Source organism: Dendroctonus ponderosae, unplaced genomic scaffold, assembly GCF_020466585.1.
Source record: "Dendroctonus ponderosae isolate FM_Combo_2020 unplaced genomic scaffold, Dpon_F_20191213v2 Dpon_F_20191213_8, whole genome shotgun sequence".
NCBI classification, from domain to species: Eukaryota; Metazoa; Arthropoda; class Insecta; order Coleoptera; family Curculionidae; genus Dendroctonus; species Dendroctonus ponderosae.
The window spans coordinates 11,265,102-11,286,275 of record NW_026019016.1 but is presented as its reverse complement, the minus strand read 5'-3'; the positions used below and the strand labels follow the sequence as shown (position 1 = coordinate 11,286,275).

Here is a 21,174-nt window from a genome sequence, read left to right as displayed (position 1 = left end):
TTTGATTGCTGTTCCCTGTTGCCTTTTGTCCTTTCTGATTTATACAGTTTTACGTAGAAACATTTCACTATGCATTACAATTTTTCTCTATCTCGATCCTATTGTTTTTTAATTTATTTATTCCTTGTTTTTCGGTGTTTATTTTCATTTAATTTCATACGCCTTTTATTTTCTATATGTTTGTCGTACAGATTTGGTGATGTTTCGCTCATTTTCTTTAGGTCCAGATTTTCTGTGTTTTCGTTTCTTTTCACTTCTCGACATTCTTTCAAAAGYTATTTTATTTGTAAACTTTCTTCCTTGTCTTCCTTTTCTGCTGTTCTCGGGACAATGCTKCTGTTGGCTTTTTTATGTYTTTTACCTTCTTGAGGGGCAATATTATAATAATTAAAAGCATTATRAAGCGTTGCTCAATAGTGCGTTAAAGAGCGATATCTCAGTAAATATGAATTTTAAAGGGAAATGTCTTCTACAAAAGTTTTTCGTGTTAAYGAAATGCRGATTCTAAAATAATTTTCCGATATACGAAGTGCGCTATAATCCTGTGGRTTTTTAAAACCAACTATGGTTTTTTAAAMTAGAAACTCYCCATTTTTTGCGCTKTTTGKTTTTATGRTAAAATTTTAATGTACATTTATTTCGAACACTTTATGTAAAAACYTTGCRGTTTTCGACTTTTTCGGAAAAGTRTARAAATYYTGGCAGCTACTAGGTTCGTAAATCGGTCTTCTATRGTTCTGAAAATACCTAATAAGCGACGTGCAGATATGTTTTAATTCATAGAGATCTCCGTTAACGGCTCAATTGGCCTCTAAACTTACATGTTTTATTACCTGAAAAAGTTGCTTGTTTCAAACTAAACTCTCTAATTTTTGTTCAGTTTTCAAATTTAACCKSTCATTYTAKGGATAGTTTCTGWTAGGTGTTCTAATAGTAAGATTTACTAMTTCTAAGCKAYKYGSARAWATKTTGAAATTTAWTTCATAKWKATTTYSGTAAAMGTGGCCGTSMATGTTAGCATGGCMTCWAAAMWYACACGTTTGTTTTTTCCTATTGGCGTCTGTTARWCCWGAAAAWRTAAATTTCCCACCGCTAAATTGATGTCACGTCAAGAACAASTGAAAACGTAATATTGCTTTGTACKAKTGTTACTTTTAATTAACCCTTAAAATAGTAGTTTATAAATGATCTGAAAAAAAACTTTCATACGTTTTTGRTCAACTAAGTACAGATGAATTTCGACTAGTTGACACAATCTAACTAATGAGATCTGCTGATCAAAACTGCTTGCTAACACAAAGGATGTTTGCGTAAAAATATCCCGATCAGAAACAACCCTCAGTCCGAAACTTATGGAGCTTGGCAATGGAACGAGTTGCACCTAACATTTTCCAAAATGTATTATTCTCTGGCGAGTCAACTTTCACTCAGAATGGTAACCCGAAAATTAGTGAGGTCAGGAAATACTCAGGGACACTGAACTATAAATGTTTGAGGTAGAATTATTGGTGATTTTATAGTTGAGCCACATTTCTTTCATGGACACTTGAATGATGTATTTATTTATGTTTTCTACAAAATGATTGGACCGAACTTTTGCAAACCATTCCTGGTTATTTAAGGCAGAATATGTTGCTAAAGCATAACGGTGCTCTTGCACACTTTGCGTTAAATGTCGGACACTATTTAAAGTGAAAATTTGAAGATACATGGATAGATCGTGGCGGTCTCGTTTCTTGGCCACCTAGATCGCCAGACTTGAATTCAAGAAAATTGGATTTTTTCTATGGGGTCAGAAGAAAACAGTGTATGTCAAAGTACGCAGATTACTGCAGAAAATATGAAACAACGATATATGAATATATATAATTATCTGTAATTAATGAAATATATTGCTAATATCAAGTGTTTTATTTAATGCCTTTTTTTCAGTTAAGTAAAAATTCAATAATTTCCTAAATTTTGCTGGACAACTCAGAAACGGTAAGTTTTAACGGTAGCACACTCTAGATTAGTTTTTGTAAGCTCTAAATTTGACGGTAACGCCAAAAATTGTATTAAAGTTTGGAGGTTCGATTTGAAATAATCACGCTTTAAATTAACAAACACACAATTTTAGATGCTCATTGAGCGGTTCGTGGAGAATTTTTCGTAAATTAACATATATCACCACGTAGCTTAAGTCCAAAATACCGATTTCGAAATTCGTAGCTATTGTTTACATTAAACGTTGGCTATAAATTCGAAAATAATATAAAAGCAGGAGGTTAAATACATTTTAAAAAATTCTAAACTTCAAATTTACTGAGATGAGATTTACACTTAGGCGCAGTAATTAACAACCCTGTATAGTTTATATTATTATTCCACGTCAGATCTTCTGCCATGCTTAACATGCCGTTTAACATTCGAACATATTCTTCGGACAGAAGTGTTGAAATTATTGTCAATTTTTTCTATTATAAAGTATGTGCTCTCAATTTTTCAGTGCTCGTTGTACTGAACTTTCCGTTGATTGCTTCTGGAATAGTCCGTATTCACTGATTTTGTGGCTAAATAATATGCACCTGAAAATAACTCATCTGGATTTTGAAAAATCATATTCTTATGTACACTTTGAATATCCGAGACCGCCACTAACTTTTTCATTTTAGCAAAAATCATTTTCGTGTGACAGTGATTTTATAAATTAACGCGTTTGCCGAAAAATCAAGCGACTTGAGAATATCAATGAGGTTTTTGATACTTACTTTAAATATAATTTTTTAAGTTTTCTAAGAGGGCTTAGGCTTAGATTTATTTAGAAAAATTGGATGATTTTAAAATGCTTCTAATTTTATTATGTTCGCTGTTAAATAATTCACCAGATACATTTGCACCCAATTACACGTGTTTTATTTTTACCCTTATTACACCCTATTACAGATGTGTTTGATAACTTTCTTACATTAAATCATTCAATTGAATGGTCTCTTCAAATGAATGAATTAGTGTTCTATTATTTGTTATTTGTATATGAAACATTTTTGACAATGTATGTAACTACTCCCCAATAAAAATGTATTGCTTTAATGGCAATCGAAGTTAGAACTGGTAAGTATAAATGTTTCCTTGTTTCAAGTTGTAAAATTTTTGTATTTGATTTTATAGAGAATACTTTTCCACGTTCAACAAACTTTTTCGACTTTTTACTGTAGGCGAAACTCAACATGACTGTTGGAAATGTAAATTGAAGTAGAAAAAATATTTCTATACCATTCAAAAAAAATGGTAACCTTAACATTCTAAGAAAGATTCTTTTATATAAAATAACCCGTTTTTTAATATTCATATTTGCCTGAAACGTTTAGCATTGCAGATATACTTTATTCATGTATGTACGAAGTCGCGAAAACTAACAAAATTGCAGGATTTTCTTTGCGTACTGAACAACGCTTATCCAGTTAATTACAAAAAAGATTTATCACGTTGTGTAATTTTTCTTTTATTTTAAACCTATTGGCCGCGATTGGGTTTTATAGAAGCGAACTTAGGAAGTTCATCTGTTATAAAACTGTCAAAGACTTACGCAAGAACTGTTAAGAATGCGCGTTTGCTTAATTGGTTTATCTTGTAGCTGTTTCCATCAGCGCAAAAAATCTGAAAGTATGCTAATTCTCAATACATTCTGTATAGGTTTCGTATATTTTATTAACATATAGGTATACCATTATGTTATGAAAAGTTTGTATTTGTTAATGTGAAATAGAACAGATCATATAAAATTGGAGGCTTCATATAATTGGTAACTGATTAAGATCTAATTATTTAGAAATTGTACATGGTATATATATATTTCACTTCTACATGAAAGTACATTGAAGCGAACCCACAGGTGCTTGAAATTTGATGGAAATTAAACCTGCAGCTGTTTGTTATTTAAAGAAAATAACGCTAGATTCAAGTCAAGAGATGGTAGAAGAACATTAACAGTATTTCTATGTAACTAACTTTTTTAGAATATGCGTTATAATCAACTGAGTGGCAATATCTAAAAATGAAAACGCAAATAGTAGAGTTTTACTAATTTTTATTGAATTAAGACCAGCAATTTTTTTTCCAATTAAAATTGAAGCTTGATACAAATTTCATTTTGATCCTATTAATTAACAGTGAAAAACTCCGAGAAATAGATCGTAATTATGCTTCGTATTATTAAATTTATGCCCTATATTTAAGGTTCAACATTCAAATACCGGCTCTTGACTAACTTCGATTTGTCACTTTTCCACTCCATAAAGTTGCATATTTTATGAGCCAATTTCAAATATTATTGTGTGATTGGTAAGTTCTAGTGCATTATATTCCATATGATCCTAATTCGGCTCATGTATCATAGACAATTTCCTTTATAACGCTCAAATTTAACAAGTAAATTGCATCGTATATAAAGTTTATTTCACTTTTTCAAACAGATAAAAATATTTTGGCCGAATGCATCGTTCAAAAAAATACAAGAATTTTTCTTGTTCCAGGAAGAGACGAATAAAAAAATAAGCTCGATGTGGCACATTTTTTTAATAGATCTAGTATGCAAATTGGTTTCAACACGACTCGATAAGTATTAGTTCCTTCTTATGCGCGTATATTGCCACATCACCAATCATCCGTAAGGAACATAAATGCAAAGTCATCGATCAAAATACTCGAAGCAAAAATAACTAGAAAAAAATGCTGGAGTTTACATTAGAATTTCCCAATCACTTTAAAAAATCACATTCAAAGAGAGAATAATGTCAACATCAATACTCGATGAATGTTATACATGTAAATCTTCAGCGGTTGCCGGAAGACGGTTCAAGTGACAAATAAAATGACTGGAAAATTGTTGTTAATTAAAAATGTTAGGCCAAAGTATACCTACAAATATCCATTGAAAGTTGTATATATTTTATGTAGGAGTTAATCATTATTCACTACATATCCTCATTTTTTTAAATTTTGTTTATTCATTTATTTATTTATTATATCGAATAGCTTATTAAATATTACTTTCATTTATAGCAAAATCAGATGCATCTCTGCCTATTGTAACAAGTCATAATTTGCTTATATATGACTTAAACTGTAGCAATAATCCATTTTTATAGTAGATTGGCTATAAAAATCGAATAGTTTGAACAAAACGAACAAATGTTTATTTCTTTTTTGGTGTTCCTTCGTGGCTTTCTTTTTTACCGCATTTATATTTTTTTGTTACCCAAATTAGATAAAATTGAAAGATAGTTTTACAATTTTTAACGAAAGTTGCAATTTAAGTTTAAAGAAAAGCATTTAAGTCTACAGAAAGACTTGAAATACTTATTTCAAAACTGCTTTTTTACCCAACTCATTAATGGTATTTTGTCCATGCAGACATTTCGTGTCTTGTCTTGTGTCTTATAGATAATGCAGTAATAATAAATGAAAATATAAGAAACGGCGTAATATTCGATAAACAAATCCCCAAATCAACATTTTTAGTGTTTCATTAAAGGTCTCAAATGTAAAAAAAATATTTTAGACTAGAAATATTGTTTAGTTATATAACAAAATCTTATTTAAATTGCACTAATATGACGTACTTGTACAATAAGAAAATTGAAAAAAAATTATAATATATTATTTTCTGTAACCACCAGCCGATGTAAATAAACACTCTCTTGTTCAGTGTGGCAAGTAAAGTTAAAGGAACGTTGGAATGGATCCGCAACTTACCGCTATGTAGCTGTATCCCTATGTAAACCAAAAAAAATTTCCTTCCTTAATCAACAACAATAAAAAAGCACTATAAACACAACATCAGTAAAACATACTTTAAATAGATCAAGAGTATAACCTACTACAGTTTTAAACAATTTTCAACTAACCAGTCAATTATTATGAACCGCCCAAGATTATCTTCTGGTCCCTTTTTCCGTACGATTCACTTTCGAAGAAAGTGCATACTTACCAGTCGGTATCAAAATAAAAGAAGAAACAAAGTGATAGTTTGCATAACACCGCCTGTTACCATTTCTTGAAGGTGAAGGTACAATCTGAAGTCAATGTCTGGTAGAAAGGATAGTTAGTATCTGTATCTTTTCATGCAAATGGAAAAACATAAAAAACAGAATCGTATTTAGTTAATGTTTGCAGTTTCAGATCATTGGAGCAAGCCACTGTATTTTTTAAATATATTTTGTGTGTTGCTTTAAAGGCCTTTAACAAATTCTTTGGCAATTAGTGGGAAAATAGGCCAGATGTAGTTTGCTGGGTAAATTATTTCTGAAGATAGGGCAACGTCAGGACGCTAAAGTTTTTTGACAAACTGTCTGGAACGGATGGTTTTATTTAACACAACACCACTTTTTTGCAATGGTTTTTTTTAATTTATTTCGCTTTAGGTACCATTTCTATGATCAGTTTGCAGGTTTTTGATTTACTATCGAATATTAACTATTTTATGTGCTTGAGCGTCTTATTTTATTTAATGTTGTAATGTTTTTATCTACATTAATCAACGTTAGGCAGTAAAAAATAATCAAGCAACACATACCAGAACAGTTTATCGTTAGTCTGGAGACAAAAATCAAGAACAGTTAAAAAATTAATCATAAAAAAAACAAGTCTGAATAAAAGCTGCCACTAATAAATGTTCAAGTACGATACTGGGTACGGTTAAGGAGTGGCCCCTTTAATTTCTGTAATATGATCATTTTCTCAACAGGAAATCTTTCTCTTCTCATTCGGAAATCAATAAAGCGTTTGTGGGCATTAATTAAGACCGGCGTAATTAACGCAATATGCAGCCCAACTATTAAATACACAAGGCACGGTCAACCATATGATTGAATTACTGAACAATTTTTTATATGAAAGCTTGGTTGAAATAATAATTTCTATATATGAAAACATACATCAAAATGATACTATTATTTAACTCAATTAGACTTGAAAGCTTGATTTGTTAATACTGTAAATTAAGTTAGCACAAAAACATTCTGCTTCCAGTCTATTTCCTTCATAAGTCTGGTTAAAATTTAGTTACACCAATATTGAGAAGTAACAATTTTTTTTATAAAATTGAGGCAATATAATACACAAAAAAATTAGAAAGTCTTAGTTTTTAAATAATTTATCTGAGTAGCCAATTTTTTTCTATTTACCTGGCTTATATTCTACACTTCCGCTCCATAAACAATCACACTCTGTACGATGCTTTCATAGATGCATAGCTTGGTGCTTTTCCTTATATTTTTCTCCAACAGTAGTGAATTTAATGCTCCATTGGCTTTCCTGCTCGCTCATATTCGTCCTTTAGCTTTCTTATCATGCCGCTCAGATCTTATTCGTCCTGAGCTATCGCGCAAAAAGACTATGGAGTGTCTCGTCTGCCACTTTCAGACCCACATTTCCGCATTTTCTTATTCATCCTTCTAGGGATCGGTCCAGGTATATTTAAAATAGCGTGGGAGACAGGCAACACCCCTGTCTCAATCCTTTCGATGTTAGGGTAGGTATATTGTTATGTATATGTAAAATTACCCGTTTTGATTGTGGCCAATTGGCTTTATAGTCGTGTAGCTTTGATTAGAGAATGGTTGTTTTCCAGGTTTTTTCATTTTTATCCATCCATAGTCCTGACGTGGGGACACTGTCAGAGGTCTTCTCAACGTCTATTAGAGTGATATGCGTGTCTCTGTTACGTTCAAGATCTTTTTTCAATGGCCCGTTTAGTGTTAAGAGGTTTTTGATCGTCCATCTGCCCGCTCTTCTGGTTGTTTGTCATTTATGTTTTCCTTTATCAGATTCTTTAGGATTCGCGAATATATTGTCCCTTATTTTTGGTAGTACCGCTATACACCTGTAATTGTTTGGGGCGTGCCTAGGTTCCTTCATATGTATAGCTATTATATAAGAGGTTATCCATTCCTTTGCGGTTTCTTCTCCATTTAGGCTTATTTCATGTATGTTCTTTAGCTTCTGTGTTAGTTTGGATGGTCCTTATCTTCCGGGAGATTTTTCCGCCTCTTGCACTTGTGCTATTTCGGGGTGTATACGGTCTTGATTTTCTGTCATGTATTGCGATGGCGGTTCTTCCAATAGGTGTTTAAAATGTTCTGTCCACTCTGAGTGTTACACCATTCAGACCAGTTCCTCTGTTTGTTGCTTGTTCTCATTGATTTTATGCTGTCCAGGCCTCCTATGTGCTGGTCTATATCCCCTGTATGTTGGTACGAGGTGTATTTGTGTATATCTTTGTGTGCGAAGAGTATGTTCGTTATATTTAGGTCATATTGGTCACAGCTACTGATTCATCTTTGTCCGTGATCGCTTATCGATTATTCTCCATATTTTACAACCACTTTATTATTGTTTTGCTTACCCACTCTTCCGTTTAGGTCTCCTCCTATTATGATTTCATGATCATTCGGTATCTGGTCAATGATGTTTCTTATTTCTTCTTCAAAGGCATCTTTCGTTTGAGCTCAAGCATCGTCATTGTATATGTCTTCCTCTCTTTTGAATCGTCAATTTCATAATACGTTCGCTTATCGCGTCCCATAGTCTTATCTATTTTTGCAGTATCTTGTGTATCAACTCCGCTGTAAATAATAATAACATCTTTAACCGTTTCATTTCCTTGTCTTTCCTTTTCGTTTCAGAGAGGATTGCTATTTTTAATTTACACTGGATACATTCTAGGACGATTTCCTATTGCTTATTTCTTATTCCCCGCACGTTCCACATTCCAAAATTCAGTGTCCATTCCCGTTATTATACTTTTGGATCCGTCCGATTTTTGGTGTGAGTGTAATTTAAAGTGTAAAAATGAAAAAAGATATTCGGAAAATGAAATTTGTATTTCGGGTAAAGTACAAGAAACAATTTTTATATCGGAAAGTTATCACTATAATAAAACTCTGTACGGGTTTGCAATTTGATCCGCGAATAAATGCCCAGAATAAGTCACAAATTAACAGAAAAAATCTTCTATTCTATCCATAAATTAATGCTTTCCTACAAGAAATATTTCATGTTTTAATCCGGTGTTTGTTGAAACACAACACATTAACTTTCAGCAAAAAATGCAAAATACTTTCTTACAAAAAATGTTTTAAAATTGTTGATAAATATCCGTTTGGTTAGTGTTGGGGATAACATTAGAATATTGTTTAAAGGAAAATATATTATTTTTATTATTTATATCTATATTTGGAGTCTAACCAGAATATAACATACATTCGAAAATCGACTTAACTTATTTAATAACAACCAAATATAAGAAAACTGACATTGCCGAAGAATTTACTAGTAATTCACTAAACAATATTGTGGGAAAAGCTAGTGAAAATAGCAACACGAAACGTTAATAAAAAGCCGGAAATGTTGATTATTAAAAATATATACATATTCTAACAACTCTGCAATTAAAATTGAGCATGAAAGTTCACCTGACCAAGCAAGAGAACTGAACTGTACTTTTTAAGCAAAGAAGCAACAAAAACGTTTATTTTCAGTAACAGTAGTACAAAAAACTGAAACAATAATAATGAACAAAAAACTTTTAAAATTGAAATTAAAACATTGCCATTGCCAAGGTAAACGCTCTGCTAAATATTTCTTCTGCTTTCTTCCCGCCTAGTCGCCTGCATGAACGACCTTTCATTTGTTAATTCAAAACTGTAGCATATAAATAGAGAGTGAGAAGCTCATATTACCGCATTTCATCCTGATTTAGTGCAGTGTGATTTCATAGATTGATCGTAGCCGAATACGCAAAATGGCTTCCGGATATTTGGTAAGTAGCGATTAACTTCTGAGGAAATGACTTACCAAATTGTTAGGCATGCCAAATATTTATTTTATAGAAGCATTAGCCCTAGCAGAAGTTGTACGTAAATAACAATAGTGTTAAATGCAACTTCGTGAGTGTATTAATTTCTTTATTTACAATTTTTATTGCTGAATATGTTGCGATTTTGTTTTAAAAATATGAAGGCAAGAAAATAGTTGAAAATGATAAAAATACTTTTTGCTCTTTTGTCATTTTTTTATATATATTTATTGCATTGTTTTCAGTTTGCGTCTATTTTGGTCCTAGCCCTGTTTGAGTATTGCAGTGCTGGAGGTGGAGGACATGGAGGAGGGTAAGAATATATTGCTATACATTTTCGAGCATATAAATCGTTCAATTTTCTCTATTTTCCCATATCAGTTATTATCGATCTGTATCAATTAACGAAGGATTTCAAATACACGATCCTAATGTTGATTATCAGTTCAGCTATTTTCAGTTTGTAGACGAAACCGATAAAATTTGAATAAAGTCCTCATTAAAAGTCTGGTTTTTTGGGCTACCTCAGAGACGAATTAAGATAAACATCTAAGTCTAATGATATATTTTTTTTAATTTATGCTCCCCTTTCACACGGATTATGCTTGTATGTTCCTAAATAATCACTGATACTTTCTAAGTAATTATAATTAAGTTATCCGTGTAGAGTGGTCAGTGCCGGACAACTCTCTTTTTTGAATATTAAAAAAAATTAATTCAGTAGTTGAAATCTTCTAAATTAAAAATACGGCTTCAAAATCGAATTGAAAAATTCACAGCTAAATTAAGACGTAAATAAGGCAATCTGGTTGATTATTTTACTTCTCCCCATCAATGTTTAGCAATCGTTATTTTGGAATTCCAATGCTAATGTTAATTAAAATTTATAACAAATCGGTTGTAAAGGTTTTACAGCTTTTACAGCAATAAATGGTGTTTATGGCGCTGAGATGTTTTACCCATTGGCCGATCGGATTTCACATGGAAGATAATTAAATAATAAAAAACTGAATTTTCTAAAGACTTTACATATATTTTAAAAAGATGTTTTCACTCTTCTTCCATTAAATATATATTAAGAAATTCAACGCTGTTCTTTTGGCATTGCATTGAACATTCCTGTTGCAAATCATCCACTGGTTTAACCAGCTGAAAGAGAAATTATTGATTTACTTCCGGAAAAAGGGGCGTGAAAGTGAAAGCATTTCTAAGTTCGCCTTAATGTAATACCATTATCAGGGATCTTAATAATCTGATTTATTGACTGTGAAAGCTTCGCTCAAATCACCCAACTTGACCATTTGAAAAACAAATCCCATTAAACCCGATTTTTTGTTTTATAAAAATAATCATCCGAATTTCAGTTCATCCCAAAGTGGCATTGTGGTTAATATATTCATCTTCATTTCCTGCTTCGAGACAATTCTTGAAGCAGCAAAGGAAATTGCTGATTAATGCCTTCATTGTTTACTCTTGAAATTCTATACGCTTGAGTGAGAGGAATGTAAAAGCAAGAAGCAATTTACTCGGTTTTTCAAGAAGTAATCAAGAAACCATACTGGTTACGGTAGATATAGAAAGGCTTTCTTTCGTTGGCACTATCAAGATCAGTTGCCATTGGTTGATGTGGTGTATTTATTTGTTTAATAAGAAAACGAGATAGTTTTGCATTTTTTAACAGCATTGCTTACTTTCCAATATGACCACTCAAAATATGTCCACTTAAGCACAACTAATTATTGACGCCCAATTTTAATATCTAAATATTTTCGAATGTTCCTATTTGTTATTTAGCAGATTTCATTAACTCCTACTTGCTAATTTTAGGCTTAATTGTCACTTCGCTTTGAAGTGTTTGATGCTGATTTTTGAAACAATCGGAAAACAAATGTGAACTAATTATGTTTTGTAAGGACTGTTTATAACAGCAATGTAATCCATAAAATTTTAAAACGAGTTTATAAATATGCCACTTAACTTTATTCGTTGTTCTTTATATCATTTTTGGTCCCTAATTACTGCCTAAATATTTTGCTATTTTTGGCTTGTTCGCCTTTCCAAATTCCTGTACTTTTTACTTCATCGGCCTATTTATTTTTTCTCAATATTTTCGGCTGCTTTTCCCGCTGATTTTTAAGCAATTTTCACAATATACATATATAAACCTACGGTTAATTTTTTTAAACTGTTTTTGCAATCTTTCCTTACTATCTGTTTGTTTTCATACATATTTGAGAACACTGCAAAGAGCGTTTTCTGCATTATTCATTCATGGATTGATTTGTCGCCTGCATTTTTCTGAGTTTATATAACTGTTTTTTTCAGTTGAAAATTTAAGTTGCTTTTCAACTTTCTCGCTCATTAAAACTTAAACATTTGAGGTTTAAATGTTTGCATCAGTAAAGTTTGCAGCATTTTGCATTAAAATGGCATTTTTAATGATATAACTATTGTTTTAATTTGTTCTTGTATTTCGTTTACATTATGCTTCGATAGTTTAGCTACGTTTTTATTTTTTAATAGTTTGCTTTTTTATCATTTTTCGTCTGTAATTAACACTTTCCCAATATACAGTAATTTTACAAGACAATCTGACTTTTCAATGATTCCAATTTACTGCTAAACAGACATTTTTCAATAATTGATTAAAAAAACATCAGTAAATTATCCGAAATACGTACTTTCATTTTCTTTCCCAATACAATTTCGTATGTTTTAGTATTTTGTAAACGCATTCCATTGCTTTTCCAACAGTTTTTCAGCTTTAGTTTTCACTTTTTTTTATTGGATGCTTTTTGAAGGTTTATTCTAATTACCCCGTAAATTAATATCAGCATTTGCATTTCTAAAATATCCTTAAACTTATATTGCAAACGCCATCTAATTGATTGAAATTTTCATTATCAGCTTCTTTGCAAATATCTCCCGTTCTTCACCGGAGTTTTTTTGTATACTTGTTTACTTTCTGTTTTTACTATGTCTTTGGCATTCCTCATTTATTATTTAATAAATCAGTAACAGTTTTTGAGGATATTTTTTGAAGAAAGAACTGCTTTGTCTCTTTCTTATTTAACTTTCTTCATAATATTTATTAGTAAATTACCTACTAGTTAATAATTAAAACTTTTCAAATGCTACTTCGGTCGGCTTCATGCTTTCTAAATCGTTTTGAGGACCAGCTGAATTTTTGTTCCAATTTTCCCTTTAACTCTCTTTCTTTATTACAAGTAGCAATCAGTTTTTGGTCGGCGCGTTGATTCTGGAAAAGATTTCAACTGTTTTTTACTTGGTCTTTGGCTTCTTTCAAAAATTTGTTTTGTAAATTGCTAGTAAATTGTTTGATACTTTTGCGGTCTACCTTAAGACTTATCTGATTTTCAGGAATACTTCTTTTCAGAACGTGTTTAAAATCTTTTTTGCTTGCATTTCGACTAATAGTAGAACTCTAATTGAACAAAAACAAAAAAATCTGGCGTGCAGATAAAAAGTAAAAATTTGTTTTCTTTGCAGACACAAAAAGGTAATCATCCACGTGCCGTACAAAGTCAACACCATCCACCACCACCACACAGTCTACAAGCATGTTGGAGGTGGCGGAAAAGATGAGGGCGGTTACAAGGTGATCGGATATTCTGGTGATGGTGATGTCAGTCTCGGACATGGACAAGAAGTTAGCTCAGACGGCGGAGAACACGCTGGAGGCTTCACAGTTGGAGGCGACCATGGATACTGGCACTCAGGTAGTTAGATCTGATCCAGATCCTCCTGAGCTTCATATCTTTCAATCTGTCATCGTTTTCATTTCATCAGTATTCATTACATTTATAGTCAGCCCCTCTACAAAACGTTTCATCCCTTGCTGGGGTTTCCCAGCGTCTTGCTCTGCTTGGGAAAACTTTCCAATGAGCGGAGTTTCAGCTCTAAAGTTTTCAGTTATAAGTAGTTCGAAGCTTTTTGGCTTTCAAGCCCAACTCTTTCTATAAACATAGTCCCTCCAACTTAACCCATTTTAACCGCCCTGGAGTCGATGCCCTCAATGAAGAGATGCAGCCAGAAACTCTTAAATTCGACTAATCTCCCTTGAGCATGATCCTTCACGGGGCTTGCCTGTTTTCCATCCTATATTAAAGGTAATTATAACTAGTCCATTATCCAACACTAACACAACATTTACAAATCACCATCAAACTATCCAAAATACCCTCATGAATAAAAGTTAACTCTTTCAAATAACTAACTAAAAAATTGCCCATTTATATGTTCATTCAACACTATTCTATTCTATCTGCACGAGAGCCCTCCAGCTCTAAAATGACTCCAAAATCAATGTCTCTATTCCAGGAGGCCAAGAAGCTGGTATCGAATCTGGCGGAGGACACGACTGGAGCGGCGCCGGCCTGGAAAGTGGCAAAGGATTTGAAGGAGGCGACTTAGGAGGTCTTGGAGCCTACGGAGGTGGCCACGACTTTGGTGGTTATCAAGGCGGTGACTCCGGAGCCAGTTTCCACGGCGATCTAGGTGGTCACGATCTTGGAGGAGGTTCCGCTGGTTACGATTTGAGTGGAGGCGAGAGCTATGGAAACTCCCTCTCAAGTGATGGAGGTCACAGTTTAGGAGGTGGTTTAGAGGGCGGTTTCAGTGGTTATGGAGGAGGCGACGACGGAGGCCATAAAGGCTACGATTAGATTTCGTCAAAAGACTTGCACACACTGTGTTACCTGCATTATTTCTCCCAACTAGTCTGTTTTATTGTATAGTTAGTTTTAATTTAATGTTATTGTTGTTGAGTTAATGTTATTCGTTTTTTACTGTTTAATAAAAAAATGTGTTAAAAACAGAAGTGATTTTTTTCCTAATTTCCATTGCCGTAAGTAATTCGAAGAGTATGCAATAAAAAATTATGAGTTTTACAAGTACAATCCCACAAAATTGATAATTCGAAATATGTGCAATTGCTTAAAAAAGTATCTGATTGAGTGGAATGATGAAAATGTTTCCGATTGGGAGCAATAGAATTTCGATTTTGATCATTTTTCGTAATTTTTGAGAATAAAAAACAACACAAAACACAGAAATATCCACATTTATGCTAAAGCAGCAAACATTTTGATGCAAATTCTCGTGTTCTACGCCTGCCGAACTCATGATGTAAAAAAGCCCTCTTTTTTGTTTCTTAGTGAAATAATTTTGTTTTTTAAATATCATTTGCCTTTATAGTTTTTAAAATTAAGTAAATTTCAACCTTCCAGTACCATAGCACAAGTTTGGTAAAAGTCACATTTTAAGTAAAAAAAGGCAAAAGTTACAACAGACTAAATAACAAGCCTAAAGAAGATTCTTTAAAAATAGTTTTCAAAAAGATACGCTGTTCAGATCACTATCTTTTCACATAATTAAAAGTATGCATATTTCAGTTTCTAATTGATCACTGATCTGGATCATTCGATCTAGTTGAGAGAAGTTGAAAAAATACGCAAAATGAAACCGTTGGTACTGCGAGAAAGTGGCATAGAAAAGGCAAAAACGCAAAAAATTGTGATGTTTCTTTAAACGCGTCCAGCGTTTTAAGACTGAATTAATTTTAAATGGACGTCACGGTCTCCCGATCTGTCGTATCTGGACTTTTTCTTCTGCAAATAAAACGTAGTGTGAGCTTCAGAACTAAAGCAATGCAGTTTTAATAGTACACTAGTAGTATTTTTTTAAATGTGTCATACAAAATCTTTACGAGAAATTCTAAATGTTCTAAACTAACAGAATCTCCATTAAGAAAATCAATTGAAACAAAAACTTATCTAGAAAATGTTGCTGCAAAAAAGAGTAAGTTGCAAACATTTAGACTCGGACCTTTATCAAATATATTTAATTCAGTTTTTTTTATTAAAAGGAAAACAATTTAATTTAAACTGCCGTGAAATTAAGGTTTGCATTAAAAGATCAATGATAATTTTATCAAATTGCTTTGATTCTACTCTGCCTTCATTGTTATAATATAATTGGCAAATATGTTGACAGTACATTATGTACCATTCGAGGATTTTTGAGAAATTCTCCAAATTTCTAATTGCTAATTAATTAGACTAGATTATTTTCTTTGTATAGCTGATTAATTTATACGAACGTTAGGAATAGGAATTAATTTTAGAATAAGTTAGGCTAAGGCACATATATACTAAACAAGGGCAGAAAGACCGATTGGGTCGATAGCCTTTTTCTGTAGGAAATAAAGATTATTTATATATATATAGACGAAATGAAACTCAAAATAAAGTTTCATAGTAACAAAATTTAAAGTTTTACTTCTTCGGTTTTGTAACTGAACATTTATACATATAAATTTATGTAAGGCAATCTTATAATCAATAATTCTCTAGTTAAGAAATTAATAAGAAGTTTCCACTCGAAGTCTCCTTTAAGGTCTTTTAGCCGTTCACAAAATTGCAAGTGGGTGATTCGACAAAGCTATTTCAACATCTCATTCGAGAGTTTAATTGTTACGATTGATTACATAACAGTTAGAAAAATATCGCATTTCTCTACACTGGTCTTGGGATGTTTACTTCCTGATTTATTAAAATCAAGGTGAACGCTTCGATAATTTCAAACTACCTACCAACTGGTGTAGATAGATATTCCTTCTTCGGATCATTTCCTTTCCTTTCATTCATTACTGCTGAAATTATGGCATATAAAGGGAAAGTAGTGTGTTTTAACTACCATATCTTATTCGCATTTGGTGCAGTGCACTTCTATCAGTTCAGACTCTTACAATTATGACCTCAAAAATTTTGGTAAGATTAATCAAAATTAAAAATTATTAAATTAATTAAATTAAGTAAATTATCCAAAGATAATTTACCATAAGTATAGAGCAATCAAAATTTATCCAAAAACCGAAGTTTCAAAGTTGATTATCTTCACTTTTTCCAACTTGTTTCAAGCTATCTTTATTTGACTTCAAAGGCAAAAAATCYAATCAGTTAAAAATGTAAAATCTATGTTCGGTTATTTTAATGCTTTTTTAGATCTCATACATAATTCTGCACTCGGAAGTCCAATTGTGTCAATCATGCTTAATGGCTGGTGAATTATTTTTGTGCCAAAATGCTACAAAAAGACTGTATATATTATTTCCCAATATAAGTATTGTGGATTTATTCTAAAATATGTTTTAAAAAATTTCAGATTGCATCAGCTTTGGTTCTAGCACTCGTGGCGCTCAGTGAATGTGGAGGCGGAGGCCATGGAGGAGGAGGGTGAGTTTAGTACAATTTTTAGGTTGATTTAAACTAAAGAATCACTATTTTTCTCTATAGATTTGATTAAAAAAATGCAAAAATTAAAGGACGTAAGAAAAATTTGAGCGTTTGCGCATCCATTAAGTAAAAAAATTACCGGTGCTTCTCCGCCAAGAATAACTCTATAAAACTGATTTAATACATAATGTCGCCAGATCAATACGGAAATCCAGATAAACTTTCATCTGGTTCTACAAAAGCGAGCAAATGTTAACAACCTCTCACTTTACGTATAAAATGTCGATCTTACATAATAGGCGAATTATCTGAATGTTGTGGTGTTGGTCGTGCATACTTTCGCAGTAATTAATCAATCATATTTGGCTACTGTTAATTGCTTTCAAGAACCGCAACGTGAAGTTATGCAATTAATCGATTAATTTGTGGCCTAAAGCGATTGAGTTGGGTATAATTCAAAAACTAATTATTATTATATATGAAACCATAAAATAAAAATTTCAGGCACAAACATGTAGTCATCTACGTTCCAATCAAACATACCAATGTCCACACGAAAAAGATCGTCACAAAACACATAAGAATTACTAGTGCAGACGATGGAGAAGTAGTGAGCCATGGGGGAGAAGGCGGGGATGCATTTAGTCATGGAAAAGTGTCTGGAAGCATCCATATTGGAGAACCCACATATTCCCATGGAAGTTCACATGGATGGCATTAGCATTAACTAACCGAAACATTCTGTAAATAGTTTCCTTTCTACTTTTCGTTCACTTACTTTGTACATACGTGTAGTTAGATAGTCTTTCTGGCTTTCAATTTTTTATCCTACTTACTTAAATTTGGTTCTCCTCATTATTTCTGTAGGTCAGTCCGAAAACTGGTGTACTTGTGGATGGTGATTTATCTACTTGTTCCTGAGATCCTTCAATAATTCTCGTTAAATTTCAAAAATATAAAAATAAATCAACTGCCTAGAATAAAGGCAGCTTAGGCAGCAGGAATAAGGGATAATTCATATATTTTTAGCGATCCTTCTCTTCTTACAAGTTATTCTTGTCATATTTTCTTCTAAAATTGCTAAATTACTGAATATTTCCTCCATTTCCTTAACTTATTTTCATTCATATTAATTACTTTTCTTTCTTAACGGTTATTAATAATGCTAATTCATTCCAAATGATGTCATTGGTTTTATAATTTGGTGAGTATCCGTTTATTATTTTTGAATCAATATTTAAAATAAACTAAATGGGTTTTTTAACCGTTGCGTAGTCTTTTGCTGGTTTTGGTGGACGCAGCACCCGCCTCTGAAGATGTGAGCCACATTTTTGAGGCTTTTGATGAAATGGCTTAGTTTGCAAAGTTTTTGATATTTAAACTCTTAAACAAGGCAATACTTAAAGCATGCATGTGCAACAAACACAATAAACAGCGACTGGATGGATTCCTTACTAAAGTTACTAATTTACTTTGAATACTTTTTGAGAAATTTTGAAAACTTACGGGTTGTTTTAAGTGGTCAAATTTGGTTCCTCCAATTATGGAAATGAAACTGGTGAGCTTTTAGGTAGTGGAAAACTCACCAGTTTTAAGCAATGGCTGCGAAACCCTAAATCTATATTTGGATAGATTTTTAAGTTTGGCTTTTCCCATTAGAAATCCAATTTTTTTTACATTTTGTGATATTTTATTACAGAATCAAGGCTATTGACGGATATGAAAAGAAGGATTCAGATTTACCAGTAACAATCACTTTAGTCATGAGGGTGACTTTGTTACAGCGATGAGAAAGTGGTTGGTGAAATGTAAATGGAATAGCTTTTCAACTGGATACGGTTTTCGAGATCATAATTATACGATAATTTTTCTCAATTTGTCGGGTTTGCAAACCTGCTTGGTTACTAGTCTGAACTGTACAATGTAATTTAGATATTATTAGAGTTTATAACTGTTGGTTGTTATGAACATGTTTATTAAACATCTGTTTTTCGCAAAGGGTTGTTTTCCTTTTGAGCAAACTGCTTCTCTGAGGTTTCTCTAACCCAATCAAAAGAGTGATTCCATTTCTCAAAGACCATGTTCAATTAATTTGAGCAGATGAACTTTATCTGCTTGCAGAAAAAATGATTAAAGACACTAAATGTTCAAGCAAGAAGTCCTGCAAATGTTTTTCCTAGAAATAATTTCAGAAGAAAATTACATTAAAAAATATACGAAAACATCCACTATATCACTGATTTTGGTTAGTTTTATTCAAATAATCGATTATCCAACAATTAAAAACGTGGCAAATTTTAACAACATTTCATGGGAAAATACGCAGGAAAATATTTTTTGCGGTTATTCGGAAGTACGGTAGAAATTGATTCAGACGACAAAATCAAAATTTTTCAATTAGTGGGTTTAAGCGGATTAGATAAGAGATGATTGACCGAAACCCGCAACAGATTAAAGAATTATGGGAGAAATTCAAACAATATAAAACAATTTTCTTTGGGTTTTCTGTCAATAAATCAGTGGCAATGTTACGACAAATACTATTGTGAAAACAAGTGATTTTGCACTATGAGACTTACGATCTTTATTTTTGTTTTCATGGCATATTTTCTTAGTGCGGCGCTTTCGGATGGTCATGGAGGAAAACAGTGAGTATTTGTTCGCATAAAAAAATCAGGTAAAACGTGAATTTTTCTGGATAAAAGTAGTAAATTTCTTATTGGTAAAATGCGTAATGTATTTTTCTAATAAAGAGCAAAGATTCATATTCTTCTGATGAATTAAGGGAAGGGTGCCATATTGGATGAAGAATTGAGGAACGTTATAATGATAGCTAAATATAATTTTTATGATCTCCTAGTTAATTCCATCTAAGGTTTGAAATTTATGAAATTCAACAATTAAACTTTGAAATATGTCAGTGCTTACTATACATAAAAATAATATGTGTAGATTCACTTTCATAATCCTAAATATAAATAAAATCTTGCAAAGCAAACAACTCGATTTTGAGAGAAAATTCGTAACTTACACATATTTCCTTGATGTTTCTTCCTAACGTTTCGCTAACATCTAAACAAACATTGCTGGTTTTTTATGTAAAATTGATTGTGAAAACTGTCGAACTACAATGCAAACGTTTTCCTACCGCTTTATTTGAAAAAATACCACAAAAGCGCATAAAACTGTTATTCGCTTATCAAGCAAGCGAGGTGATAATATTCCAACCTTTTACAGTGTTCACGTCAAGATATATACGCCAGTGTATAAGCATGTGCACAAGCATACTCACACAATCATCAAAAAGCCAAAAGAAGAAAAAAAAATCATAATTCATCAGCATCATCATCATCATGGACATGATCATGGTCACAAGCATGAGCATGACCACAAACATGGACATGACCACAAGCATGGGCACGATCACAAGCATAATCATGGCCACAAGCATGGGCATCAGCACAAGCATGACCATCAGCACCATAACCCGAAAGGCAAATATCATTGGCATTAAAAGTTATAATTTGAAGTGTAGTAGTCTAGAAACCAGCACTTTTATGTAGTTTGCACATAACTGAATAAAAGTATCTACATCTTCTATAGTAGCTGTTTGATCATTCATAGCAACCTTTGTAAGATTAACATTTCTACAGGTTACACTGAAAAAGACAAACACGATTACGACTGGACTAAGGATCATCATGACTGGTATAAACAGGCTCAGAAGGAATCGTACAGCAGCGATGGCGATTTCAAACCCTCCCCGGAAATTGATAGCTACAACTCAATCCCAACTTTCAACCATGTGGACTCGTACAACCAACCAATCAACCAAAATTTTGATGATGATGGCTACATGGGCTCACATAAATCCTTACGAACTGAGAGCTTTCACATTACTGAAGCTAAAGACTCAGCGGCAAATGATCCCATTAATAAACACTACGTGACGGGCAGCTACAAAGTACACGAATCTGATCCAAAAGAATATATGAATCACAAAATATTCAAAGCTCCGTTAGCTAATATCAATTTACACGAAACGAGCTACCAACCGACAGGCTCAGAGAATAGTCATCA

At 32.4% G+C, this 21,174-nt stretch overlaps 2 protein-coding genes across 2 annotated transcripts; both read left to right on the top strand.

Moving 5' to 3' along the window:
• Positions 1 to 9,675: 9,675 nt before the first annotated feature.
• Positions 9,676 to 14,675, top strand: LOC109536205 (glycine-rich protein DOT1). Its single transcript, XM_019902317.2, has 4 exons — positions 9,676 to 9,802; positions 10,084 to 10,151; positions 13,349 to 13,578; positions 14,180 to 14,675. Exons 1-4 carry the CDS (start codon positions 9,785 to 9,787, stop codon positions 14,521 to 14,523), a joined length of 660 nt encoding a protein of 219 aa, XP_019757876.1. The 5' UTR covers positions 9,676 to 9,784; the 3' UTR covers positions 14,524 to 14,675.
• Positions 14,676 to 16,546: 1,871 nt separating this feature from the next.
• On the top strand, positions 16,547 to 19,092 carry LOC109536098. The gene is made up of 4 exons (XM_019902179.2): positions 16,547 to 16,629; positions 17,024 to 17,094; positions 17,599 to 18,298; positions 18,794 to 19,092. Exons 1-3 carry the CDS (start codon positions 16,612 to 16,614, stop codon positions 17,813 to 17,815), a joined length of 306 nt encoding a protein of 101 aa, XP_019757738.1. The 5' UTR covers positions 16,547 to 16,611; the 3' UTR covers positions 17,816 to 18,298; positions 18,794 to 19,092.
• Positions 19,093 to 21,174: the final 2,082 nt, after the last annotated feature.

What these genes read in the sequence shown, in the direction of transcription:
- LOC109536205 (XM_019902317.2), top strand. An exon ending in GGTGGAGGACATGGAGGAGG is followed by an intron (nt 10,152 to 13,348) that starts GTAAGAATATAT and finishes TTTTCTTTGCAG; the next exon opens with ACACAAAAAGGTAATCATCC. An exon ending in CCATGGATACTGGCACTCAG is followed by an intron (nt 13,579 to 14,179) that starts GTAGTTAGATCT and finishes TCTCTATTCCAG; the next exon opens with GAGGCCAAGAAGCTGGTATC.
- LOC109536098 (XM_019902179.2), top strand. An exon ending in GGAGGCCATGGAGGAGGAGG is followed by an intron (nt 17,095 to 17,598) that starts GTGAGTTTAGTA and finishes TAAAAATTTCAG; the next exon opens with GCACAAACATGTAGTCATCT.